General features: G+C 36.1%; 1 protein-coding gene across 1 annotated transcript; it reads left to right on the top strand.

Annotated features, from left to right (window-relative positions):
* The first annotated feature begins 4,046 nt into the window (after nucleotides 1-4,046).
* Nucleotides 4,047-12,681, top strand: LOC132169058 (uncharacterized). Its single transcript, XM_088511051.1, has 9 exons — nucleotides 4,047-4,533; nucleotides 4,610-4,777; nucleotides 7,914-8,171; nucleotides 8,633-8,725; nucleotides 8,831-8,932; nucleotides 10,222-10,523; nucleotides 11,138-11,285; nucleotides 11,392-11,717; nucleotides 12,070-12,681. Exons 1-9 carry the CDS (start codon nucleotides 4,068-4,070, stop codon nucleotides 12,679-12,681), a joined length of 2,475 nt encoding a protein of 824 aa, XP_088367177.1. The 5' UTR covers nucleotides 4,047-4,067.

The raw sequence follows: 12,681 nt of genomic DNA, 5'->3' as shown, positions 1-12,681 counted from the left end.
ATAAACAACCAGTAATGGGGAGTGGAAGAGAAGTGGAGAGCGGCACGGCGGCGGTGGACAATGGGCCAAGGGTGGAGATCAATCGATAATGGTTGTATTTGGGGGAACCAAAAAGAGCAACTATGTAGGAAGACAAAAACAACATAAAAGAAAGTAAGAAGGAAAACAAGGGGGGATGGGAGGAGGAAGGGACAAAGATCCATCCTTCGTCCCTTAGAAAACCACTAGATCGAGGTGGTGGAAAAACCTCACAAGTGGAGGTGGCAAATTAAGCCTTAGTCATTTTAAGGAGAAGGAAGAGAGTCTCTCGATCTCTAGAAACTAGAGAGAGTAGCCTTCTGTAAGTGTTTTGTAGCGTTACTCCAAAAGAATAATGCTGCACTTACTCTCACTTCTTTACACAATTTTTTCACACTCATAGATAGCCTTAAAACCACAATTGAATATGAGATGGATTATTATTGGATTTTGATTAATGGTGGTTTTAAATTTCTTACTAATAACAAAATAATGACTATACAAATAGTTTTCGAAATATAACTTGAGAAAAGCTTACCTACGCTGGAAAGTTTATCTACTTATTTCTTCTTATTTTCTCATTCAATGACATGAGAGCTAAGTAGTATGATCATGTCCTTCCTTTCAAAAAAAAAAAAAAGTATGATCATGTCCTTGAAACTTTTAAGAAAACTTCACTTAATCCCCTTAAATTTTCATTGTATTTTCTATTCCTCTCCTAAACTTCAAAAACTCTCAATTTAGTGTATTTATGTTTAAAAACTCTCAATTTTCATGCACCCCAGCCTGGTGAAAGAAAACAGAAATCTAAAGAAATTAAAAGAGAACAACAGAATGGAATAAAAAGCATACAAAAGATTTGATGTGGTTCGATCTATAACTTAAGTTCACATATTAAAGCATTAAATACTACATTGTGCTCTTATTCAATTAATACTTTTACCAAAAGACTGCTATTTATAGAAGAATTGGGGCACAAAAGATTTTATGAGGTTTGTTGTATAACTTACATCCACATATTGAAACGTTAAAGACTAAATTGTGCTCTTATTCAATTGATATTTTTACAATACAAAAAATTCCTATTTATAGGAGAATTGGGGCAGATAAGTATGGTAATCAAATCTAATTGAATATAATGACAGTCAATCCTAAGGTAATTAATAATTACCATATCTTATATCCTAATATCCCTTAAATTCAAAATTCTGTAAGCTTCAGTTTGAATGTTATTTTATTTTTTCTAAAGATGATAGCAGCCACCTGCGAAGGCTAGAGTTGGTGGCTGGAGACTTGCTGCGGTTGGTGGTAGTGGCAACAAGGATGGGTGTTGTGGGTAGCAACAATGACAGTGACCGGAGATAGGCCTTTAACAACAATAGGCTAAAAATGTTGGGCCAAAATTAATAGGGCCAAAAATGGGGCCAAAATAGTAACTATGGACCAAAATAAAAATCAACAAAGCGCTGAAAGCAAACCAACTATAGGCCTAGGTCATCAAATAAGACCACAAAGGCTAAATGATCGGGCCCAAAAAATGGCCAATATATAAAGGGCCAACATATATATGTACAGCTTTGACCTTTATTTTCAACTAAATTCTTTTTTTCTTTTTTCCTTTCTTTTACATCAACAAATCTAATAAACAATAAACAATACTTCAGAGAAACCACTTTCGGGTGATCCATCCAATGCATTAATTGCATGCATATATGATTTTTCTACCGCCTCTTCTGCAAGACCTTAATTTATTGCCACCGTCTCATCAGTCTCTATGGCTCACCATTTTTGCCTCTAATCGTGTTGGAAATGATGTAACAAGTGAGTCAAGTGAGAAGAATAGCCATGATATATAGCTACCACTGGAGTCTTCGAAAGAGTCATTGGCGACATATTGCCCCATTTCTTTCTTTTCCATTCTTTCTTTTTCCAGATCGAGCCAAAAAGAAAATATTGGCATGCACACTCTTGATGCCGGGGCTGAATTCTCTTGGAGTTTCAAAGAAAATTTTTGTTGGGAATATACAATACAAAAATATAATTTGCGTAGCAGAAAATAAAATATTCACATACCAAAATCGAATTTTATGAAGAAGGAATTACTTACTTGAATAGAATAGCTAGTCCTTGGCTTTTAAGCAAAAGACTTTGCTCATTGTTCCTCCAAGAACACGTGTGATCTCAAGAGATTATGAGACATTCAAATTTTTTCACCAATATTTAACAATAACCAAGGGAGAGTGTTATTGTTTGGGTTTTAGTTTTTTTTCGAATTTGATGTTTCAATAAAGCTTTGATGGCGAAATAAGGGCCGTTAAAAGTTCTGACACTTTGGTGGCACGAATCTTTAAGGAAAGTATTATCCATGGAAAAATTTTCGAGGCCTGAATTGGATACAAGTCGTCGTATGCCTAGAGAAGTATTTGGAATGTTAGAGAACTTGTAAAAGCAGGTTTGATTTGGAGAGAGAGGGATCAGGCCAGCATAAAAATTTGAGAAGATAAATGGTTCCCTAGTCCTTTAGATATGTAGTTCAATCTTCAATGAGGGTTTTGGACAGAAATGCAAGAGTTCAAGTGCTTATTGATGAAAAAACTAGATGGCAGAAAGTGCCGCTCATTTAGGAGATTTTTAATGAGGATGAGGCGAAGAGGATTTGTAGTTTGGCTAGGAGTCCCTTTAGGCTTTAGACAAACTGATCAACTGTTACATGCCTACTTAATGAAAAATAACATAAAATGATATATTTAAGGTGATTCGAGGTAACATGGGCCTCTAAAGTAAGAAACAAACTGAGTTTGCCAATATAATTCTCTATTACTTTCATTAATCAAGCAACAAGTTATATAGACTAATTACAACACCAAATAGAAACATAATTGAAAGACAACTCTTAGAGATACATATGACATCTCCTAAGACTTCTAATACTATCCCAACACTTAGGACTTAACCGTAGACTCTAATAGATAGTTAATAACTAAATAACATATATAGATACTAATTAAATAATAAGTGAGACTCTTGTTCCTATCCTTTTCTCGTAACAACTAATTTGGATAAGTAGGCCTGAAGGGAAATTCTTAGTTAGAAGTGCATATTAGTCATTTTGTTCAAGTTGCAGGCGAAAGCACCACTGCTTGCATTTTTCTTTTACTTTTGCTTTACATAAATTATAAATACATTGTGTAACAAGACACCGCAGTCCAAATAGACTCAACATGATGCTTTTCTTTCGGACATTTTCTTTTTCCTTCTTCTTCTTTTCTTTTTTTTTTTTTTTTTGGGGGGGGGGGGGGGGGGGGGGGTGGTAAAAATCATTTAAAACAAGTATGGGGACGGTTGGTTTCGTGGGAAGACCAGTTAATGTAGTGAAAGAAATAATTAGCCACCCCTTTAATTTACTTTATTATCATTTTTCTGCTTTCTCATTTAAACAACTCGTATCTCTTTTTAAAGTCATGAGATTGGAATTCTTTCTTTCAAAAAGAGAAGAGTAATTAAATTATATATGTTGTAAAAAAAGATGGGGAAAATTCATCCTTAATACTCATCGATCATGTGAAGCATATATAGTTTGCTTCAGTCCCACGTCTTGTGGAGAGCCTAATCTCTTTGCTTATTCAACATGACTTCACTTTTCATCTATTTCAGCTTAGTGCAGAATCAGTGGTGTACTCCAGTAAACTTAATTACTTCATACATTTTTCCCTGAACCATGTTTACGGAAAATGTATTATCATAAGCCACATTGCACTGTTCTTGATTTCTTTTTGTTTATTATGTTTCTGATTGTCGGGAGATTAAAGTGGTTGTAATCTATTTGAGAATGTGGAATAGGCATTCCTTTTGGGGTGTGGTTGTGTGTTTTAGTGTGGCAATAGCAGAGGACTCGGTTTTTAGTATAAATCAATACACCAATCCCAGAGTCTCACCAGCTTTCACCACCTACACAACCCAAAACCTAAATCTTTTTCATTTTGTGCTCCTAGCTAGTAATGGCGAGTGTAGTAGGTGGAGGAGAAGAAATCAAGAATGAGTTGTTTCAAATGGCGATGGAAGGCGAATGGGATAAAGTTGTCGAGATATATGGAAGCAACCCAGAGGCTCGCAAGGTGACGGTCACCAGGTCAGGGGACACCGCACTACACATAGCTGTCTCCGATGGCCAAGAAGAGATAGTCAAACAACTTATAGATGAAATTTCCAATGGACAAGAAGAAGGCAAGGAGGCTCTTAGAATTAGAAACGACCATGGGAATACTCCTCTTCACGTTGCTGCATCAATGGGGAGTGTGGGTATGTGTGAATACATTGCACAAGTTGATCCTTCATTGGTGGGTGCTCGTAATAAGGACAGCGAGACCCCATTTTTCTTGGCTGCTTTCCATGGCAAAAAAGAAGCCTTCCTTTGTCTTCTCAGAATCTGTGGTCGCTCTGATGGCTATGAGTATTCCAAGAAGAAAAATGATGGCGAGACTATTCTTCATGTTGCCATAGCTGGAGACTATTTTGGTGAGCATTAAGTTAGTTTGTGTTAGGATTTAAATAATATAATATGCTAAAACAGGTTTGATTTTGCACTTGACAGATTTGGCATTTCAAATAATCCAGCTGTATAAAGATCAAGAGAAAAAAATGGACCTAGTCAACTCAGTGAATCAGGAAGGATTCTCACCGCTGCATCTACTAGCGAGCAAGCCTTCCGCATTCAGAAGTGGTAGCCACCTTGGACGATACCACAAAATCATTTATCACTGTAAGTACACTAATTAAACCGCTTTCCTTCTTCCTTTCTATTGCTGTTGCGTGCTCTTATTTACTTCCCCATTATCATTTCTCTCAACAACTAAATGTCTAGGCAAAAAAGACACCAAATCCTTGAGAGGCCGGCATATAATTGGAGTAATAGTGTAATACTAAGAACCACTTATGAAAAGGTTTTACCTTCACAATGAGTGGATGGAGCATGGGCGGAGGGAGGGGGGGTTGAGAGGGGCCAAATGCCCCCCTCCCCTCAACCCCTAAGGAGAAGAACAATAATTATAAGTTACATTATAAGTTATAAGTTATGAATGACAATAAATTATTATAAGTTAAACAATAATTAAATTTTGTTCAATTATTTATTTATTTTGTTAGTTATAAATAAAAAAATATTTGGAGTAAAAATTGAACAAAATTTTGTTCAATTTTATTCACTTGACGAGTGATCCGCCAGTGGGATGGAAGATCACTCGTTGGAGTGGTTCCCACAAAAGTCATCCGGGTGAATATCCGAATGGGAATGAAAATGTAGTACCTAGCATTACACATGTAATATGGGTTAATAATTGTGTCAGTCGCAATCTTTTTTAAGAGGACCTTACGTAGGACTCAATTGACATAAAGGTCTTCCGAATAGAAAGGCTTCTTACAAAGCCTTGAAGCGTCTACTATTGTACAAGTACAAGTTGTACAAGCTCACCAAGTGGCAATTCAAACGGAGAGTCTAATATATATACAAATGATCATCATCCCAAAAGGAGATAAGTGCATCTTTTCCTCCAAAACTCGATCTCTCTCTATTATATTTTTTTAAGAATACTTTATTAACTTAAATATCAGAAGCTCTCTTGCCCGCCCTTGAATCGCACCATTTAAGTGATTCTCTTCTTGTCTTATAAGTAACACGTGGTCTAATTCAATCATGCGAAAATCTGCTTCTGCAGTTAGTAGTACCGCCTTTGAGAACAACATTCCTCATCTTTCTAAACGTGCAACTAGGACTAAGGTCTGGGCAACACAAACAAAAAGTTCCTAGACTACCGAAACAAGACAAGTAAACAGAAAAAAAGAGACAATACATCAAATGAATAACGCAGGCCTATACTTTCTTAGTACGAAGACCAAGAAAATTGGTCGCCAGTGAAGGCGGTAAGACTTGGTGTGCTAGAGATGATGCAACCAAATGATCTAAGGAGAAGAACAGAAATGAAAAAGTTCTACAATCCTCCCCAAACCACAAAAATCATATAATTACAAACGGCGACAATAATTCTAAAAAACACAGAAAATAACAATAGATAAGCAAAATACAAAACCCATAACAAACTAAATAGTAGCATCGATGGATGAAAGGGCAGTGGAAGGCCGCAGGGAGACCGGCATAGGTGATTGGAGGTGGCAGAGTGGCGGAGATCAATCAACAAACCATGTCGTATGGAGGACACGCGCCTGCGAGTAAGATCTATTTGCAGGCATGTGTTGCGCATGCTCTAGCACGTGTTACACACACTCCAATGTGTGGTGGTTAGATGTGGACGAGTCTGGCGGTAGACAATAGCGGAGACGCCCACAAGCAAGGTGGAGTCGCGCGTGAGCACTATAGCCTTCCTGAAATTGATAAATCTGATTTTGAAAAAATCAAGTCTAAGGATTTCAAGAAGGATGAAGATCCGAGATTGTGAGCGGCTAATGAAGGTGTTGATCGGACAATTTATAGGAGAGGAAGGGGCAATGCAGTTATTGAAAGTAGATAAAACACCAAATGTGTTAGATATATAGGGCCTCTGAAGAGGCTGCTATAGCCTTCAGAAAGGCAAGAAGTGCCTCCAAAGAGGCACGCAAGAAGGGGAGAGGGAAGGAAGAAATGGAATCAGAGGGGTAAGGGGAGGAGGAGTCCGTGGGGTTGGGTTTTATTTAGAGAGAGTTTTGGGAAAGATGAATCCGGATACCCCAAGCAGCTATTAGTGGACCGGCTAGGACTAAGTTGATGGGTCTCCTTTCCAAGATTTGACTATACTTCTCATTTTCACATGAAGTAACGCAAAATATTATCACATCATCATCAAAAGATGTATAAACGGTACGGTCAAAAACAATCTGGAAGCCAGTAAGGGCCTATTTGGTGTGCATTTGAGCAACTTAAAAGTGTGTTGAACACTCAAAAAATTCGTTTGAAGAAAAAAGTATCAGTTTGGTAAAAAAAATTGAAATGACTTTTAAGGGTCCAAAAAGCCTAAAATAGCCAAAACACACTTTTGGCAAAAGTTTAAAAATAAAGTTTTTGCCAAAAAATCTTTTTTACTTAAAAGCTCTATTTCTTAAATACAATCTCAAACATACTCTAAATGTGGTTCTCTTAAATATAAACAATGGCAACATAAGGCATTTAGTCATTGATTTTATCCTCAACTATTAAAGCACTAGTAGCAACTTTTCAATAACCTCATTCATTCCTAAATATAGGAAAAATCTAAATAAAAATCCATAAAAAGTCATGCAACAACTTCTTTATTGCTTCCCTAAAGGTCAAGAATGCTACAATGATACGTACCCAATACGTTGGATAGCACATTAGCACTAGCTAATGACATCAAAATCGAACTTTCAATTTTTTATAATGTTCCACCCTTCGTTAGAATATTCCGTTAAATCTTGTCAAAACTTTTAAAATACTCTTTGTTTTTTCTTATAAAAAAAAGTATGAAGGTGTGCAAGAATAGATATTTTTGCAAATTCAATTAATCCTGACCAACACATGAATCTATGCAATTTTTTATTTTTTTATAATAAAAAATAAGAGTGTTTTGATAATTTTGACCAGATTTAACTGAAAACCCTAACAAATGAGACATATTGCAAAAAATTAAAAATTCGATACTATAAATTAAAAATTTTTAAACATTGAGATGTAATGTTAGAACTCGTGAAAGGTAATGAGGATTTTGTGAAGTGTTCATAAAAATATAGTAGGTAGCATAGTAGCATACTCTCTCTCTCTCTCTCTCTAGATCTCTCTCTCTATATATATATAGAATACCATTTTCTAGATTTCTTTTGCTTGTAATTCCTATTTTCATAATATCTTTTGTATCACGAATTATTATTTATCATTGGTTGTTATTTGGAAGGCATATGGGTTGATCAGCTCCAGCTGGACCCAACAATAAAGAATGTTATTGACGAGAATAGAGATACCCAGCTAGACAAAAAGACTCCGAATAATATGGAGACTTCAATGCTATCAACAAAAAACAAAAGCCGTCCCAAGTATCCGGAGAACTACAGAACATGCGTCAGCTTCTTTCTATTGTTTTGGAATGTGGTTCGAGATGGTATGTCAATGAATTTTTTTCATTTTTATTTTCTGCACATACTTCTTTTAAACTATTATTTCGTTTTTAATGTCTTATTTAAATTATCAAAACAATATTAATGTCCCTCAAAAGCCAGTAAAAGAACAAACATTACAAAAAAAAAAAAAAAAAAGGTTTTTTTGACCTGGCAAACAGTATCACACTTTTCAACACGTCACAAATTAGTGACGTGGCTAAAGTGACACGTCAATAAAAATTTTATTAACGTGTCGCATTTCCGCACGTCAGTAATTTTTGACATGTTAAAATCGCACGCCAATATTCTTATAAATTTAAAAAATAAAAATTAAATAACAAAAATAATGGTTTAAAAAAGTTTAATTTGTTTTTTAAAAATGAAATGACTCCTTTGGTTTTTCAAAAAAATAAAATAAAATTATTTGTTTAAAAAATTAAAAAATTAGAATGATCCCCCTTGATATTTTTTTTTTCAACTTTTTTTAGAATTTTTTAATTTTTTTTTTGTTGATTACCAGTCAAGATCATGGGAAAGAATAGTGCTCAAACAGATCCAGACCTTGAAAGACATGCAGGGGAAGCAAAACAAACTAACAAGGAAAAAAAAGGTACTGACTATTTTTCTCATCAATCGAAGTTACAATTGAATTTCTACAAAACCATTTATCAAATCCTATCCAAATGAATTATGCTGTCTCGTACAGGATCTGAAGTCACCAATGGAGCTTTGAAGCAACCATTTCCACCTAATTACATCACCTGTTTTGAATTTGTCAAGCTTATATACAAGGCAGTGCTGGTCGTTCTTGGACTAGGTTTGTCAGTATAGTATATAACCTCTAACTTTTTTTTCTTCTTCTTTTTAATTAATAAGACATACAATAAAAAACTTGACAAAGATTTTTATCACTTACGTTTTATTTTAAAGATGAGAGATAACCTCCCAAACAGATCCAATAGAGCAAAAGAGGGAGGGTTATGCTTAATGGCCGGGATGCATTATTACAAACAACCCAGTGAATAATGATGGTTAGGGTTTGGAAACCAGTTGGCAAGGTAGGATTTATGGAGGTCAAGGAAAACACGTCTGCCGTAGAATTCTCAGAGAGCCCTAGGAAGAGGAGGGTGGAGGAAGGGATGCTGTGGCTGTTTGATAGACATTTTTTGGTATTGAATAAGTATATATGATTGTTTCACCACCTTCTACCCATATGCAATTTGTGGCATTCCACATTACATAGGTACGGGGATGGATATGTGATTATCTGTATATTTACACTGTTCTTGATAACGACGCTTAAATATATATATATATATGTATATATAGTTCTACCTAGATATATATAGCACTCATCCCAAAAATTAAATCATCTTCCAAGGTGACTAAATATCGTCCTATTAGCTTCTCCAATGTCCTGTATAAATTAATTGCTACGGTCTTAGCTAATAGAGTGAAAAAGATTTTACCTAGCATCATCTCGAAGAATCAAAATGCTTTTTATTCCCGATCGATTGATTACTGACAATATTTTGGTGGAATATGAGGTGCTCGATCCATACAATGCAGTTTTGGATGAAGGGGAAAGAATGACACATAAGGCTTAAGCTTTACTCATGTAAAGCTTATGATAGAGTTGAATGTAATTTCTTTGAGGCAATTATGCGAAAGATAGATGTTGGGACTATGCTAGGAAGATTCAAAAAATTCTTAGTGGAGATTATGACTTTATGCAGATTCTGGGTGTGCTTCTAGAGAAATATTTCATTAAAGCAAATATTTAAAGATGTTAGTTCCTCGATATGGTCAACTGATCGAGGATATAAAGATGTTAATTCATTGCTTCAAATCTTTATGTGTGAAGCACGTCAAGTGAGATGCAAATATCGCTTCTCATAGACTAGCGAATGGGGCAATTCAGCAATCTCTAGAACAAATCCCAATGGAAGAATGCTAGTTTTTGTTCAAATTACTAACACATAAACTGCTACATCTCATTGACACACACACACACATATATATAGCTACCTAGCTAATATACTTGTATACAATAATTTGCAATCATTTGTTTCTTATTTTTACTAGTTTGTGTGTTATGTTAATAAGGATCTACCGAGATACTAAAGATACAGGATAAGAAAGAGAAGCACGTGTGGTCCGTTCAAATCATGAATGAACTTCTTCAACGTGTTTCCATGAACGAATATGGTAACACTGGGACGACCCCTCCTCCGTCTAAAACGACATTGCCTACAGACGGCGAGACAAGTGCTTATAATACTATTGCTGAAGGCAGCGTCTACAGTGACAATTTCTCAGAAGATCAGGAGAAGCCAAATAGTGATCCGACCCTTGAATCTTTACAAGGTAACCAAAGAGACAAAAGTAAGGCACTCGAGGGTAAAGATGCGAGTGGAGAAGGTACGTAATAGCCTGTCCTTTTTAGTCCTTTAATTTTGATTAGCTTACAAAACTCCTTAAGGGACTTTTTAAAATGATGGGTGTTTAAAATTTTTTAAGAAAATTTCACTTACTACTCCTAATATTTTTTCGTTTTTGCAATCATACTCTCAAACTTTAAAAAATGTTAATTTAGAGGTACCAAATTTTAGAAATTTGCAGTCATTAAATTTTGATGGGATAGTTAATATTGCAAACTTCTGAAAGATGATAACCCTAAATTGACAATTTATAAGAAGTTTTACTAAGGTTTAAAAATTATTTCAAGAAGTTTTACTTTAGATTTTGATCTGTAAAGTCCCCAAGAGGTAGCTCAATTGGCTAAGGACCACGCCTAATAAAGCGGAGGTTACTAGTTTGAATGCCCTTCCCCCCTCTTGTGCGGACATGTCAAAAAAAAAAAAAATGTTTTGATCAGTAAAAGAAAAATAAATATTTTCTCTAATTCAATCCGTCCATATATAGAAGTTGCCATCTTAGCAATGATTGTCGCAAATTGTTTAATGAAAGCTCAAGCATAAGCATATTAATTGCAGAAAGGGACGAAACCCCCCAAAGGGAGAAGAACGAGACTACCATATTAGTTGCAGCTAAAAATGGAGTCAACAAAATTGCAGAAAGCATACAAGAATATTTTCCGGTTGGCATACGAGATATGAATCCGGACAATAAGAACATAATGCTGCTGACGGTGCAGAACAGGCGACAACAACATGAATATTTGATGGGTAAAAAAAAAACAAACGAACAAATTTAATTGTTTTGCTTTAATCAATCAAATTCCAATTTTACACATTGTGTTATTGGCAGGGAAGGGAATACAAAAGGAAGAGACTCCAATATTAATTGCTGCCAAAAATGGTATCACTGAAATTGTGGAGAAAATCCTGAAACGTTTTCCGGTCGCCATACACGACATGAATACAGAGAATAAGAATATAGTGCTGTTGGCGGTGGAGCACAGGCAACCGCATGTGTTTAAGCTCTTGCTTAAAAGAAACATCCTGAGAGATACTGTGTTTCGTGTTGTGGACAAAGAAGGGAATAGTGCCTTGCATCTCGCCGCAAAGCTTGGAGAGTATAAGCCATGGCTAATTCCTGGTGCAGCGTTGCAAATGCAATGGGAAATCAAGTGGTATCAGGTATATATTCCGACCCTTAATTTCATTTCTATATTAATCTTTCTCATTACTGATTTTATATTAATTTAGTCATGCTTCATAAAAGCATAGTAAAGGTAGATCAATAAGACCCTCTCCATTTTCAAGTAAAATGGAAACGAACCATTTCGTGCAAGATTTAGATTAGATTTCATAGAAGTATATTTTGCTACGTCATTTAAAATTAGCAGCATGAAACCCATTTGATCATACAATAAAATAAAATTTAGACTATAATAACTCTTAATTATTTAAATGGCCCCATATTTATAGCCTAATTAATGTCAAAATTGAACTATGGAGGTCGTTATACCATTTGATTGGCTTCATGTAGTTCGTCAAGGAGTCCATGCCCCCCCATTTCTTCCCCCGCTACAACAGGCAGCGCCAGACCCCAAAAGACTTATTTACCGAAACCCACAGGGACCTCGTCGAAAAAGGCGGCGACTGGCTAAGCAAAACCTCCGAATCATGCTCTGTTGTCGCTGCACTCATTGCCACCGTGGCCTTCGCCACATCCTCCGCGGTCCCTGGAGGAGTCAACCAAGACAGTGGGACTCCAACGCTCGAAAACCAGCCGGCATTCAACATCTTCGCTATCGCATCGCTCGTTGCGCTCTGCTTCTCAGTCACAGCTGTGGTCATGTTCCTCGCCATCTTAACATCACGCTACCAAGAGAGAGATTTTGGGAGGGACTTGCCGACAAAGCTCTTGGTAGGCTTGACGTCGCTATTTGTTTCCATAGCTTCAATGCTCATCTCCTTCTGTGCGGGACATTTCTTTGTGCTAAAGGATAAGCTGAAATATGCAGCGTTCCCGGTATATGCAGTGACGTGCCTGCCGGTAACCTTTTTTGCTATGGTGCAATTTCCGCTCTATTTTGATCTTATATGGGCTACCTTCAAGAAGGTACCACAACGTAGCTACAAGGCGGTGCCTCTCTAA

The sequence above is a fragment of the Corylus avellana genome, chromosome 1, assembly GCF_965113065.1.
Source record: "Corylus avellana chromosome 1, dhCorAvel1.hap1.2, whole genome shotgun sequence".
Classification (NCBI taxonomy): domain Eukaryota; kingdom Viridiplantae; phylum Streptophyta; class Magnoliopsida; order Fagales; family Betulaceae; genus Corylus; species Corylus avellana.
This window is presented reverse-complemented; position numbering and strand designations above follow the sequence as displayed.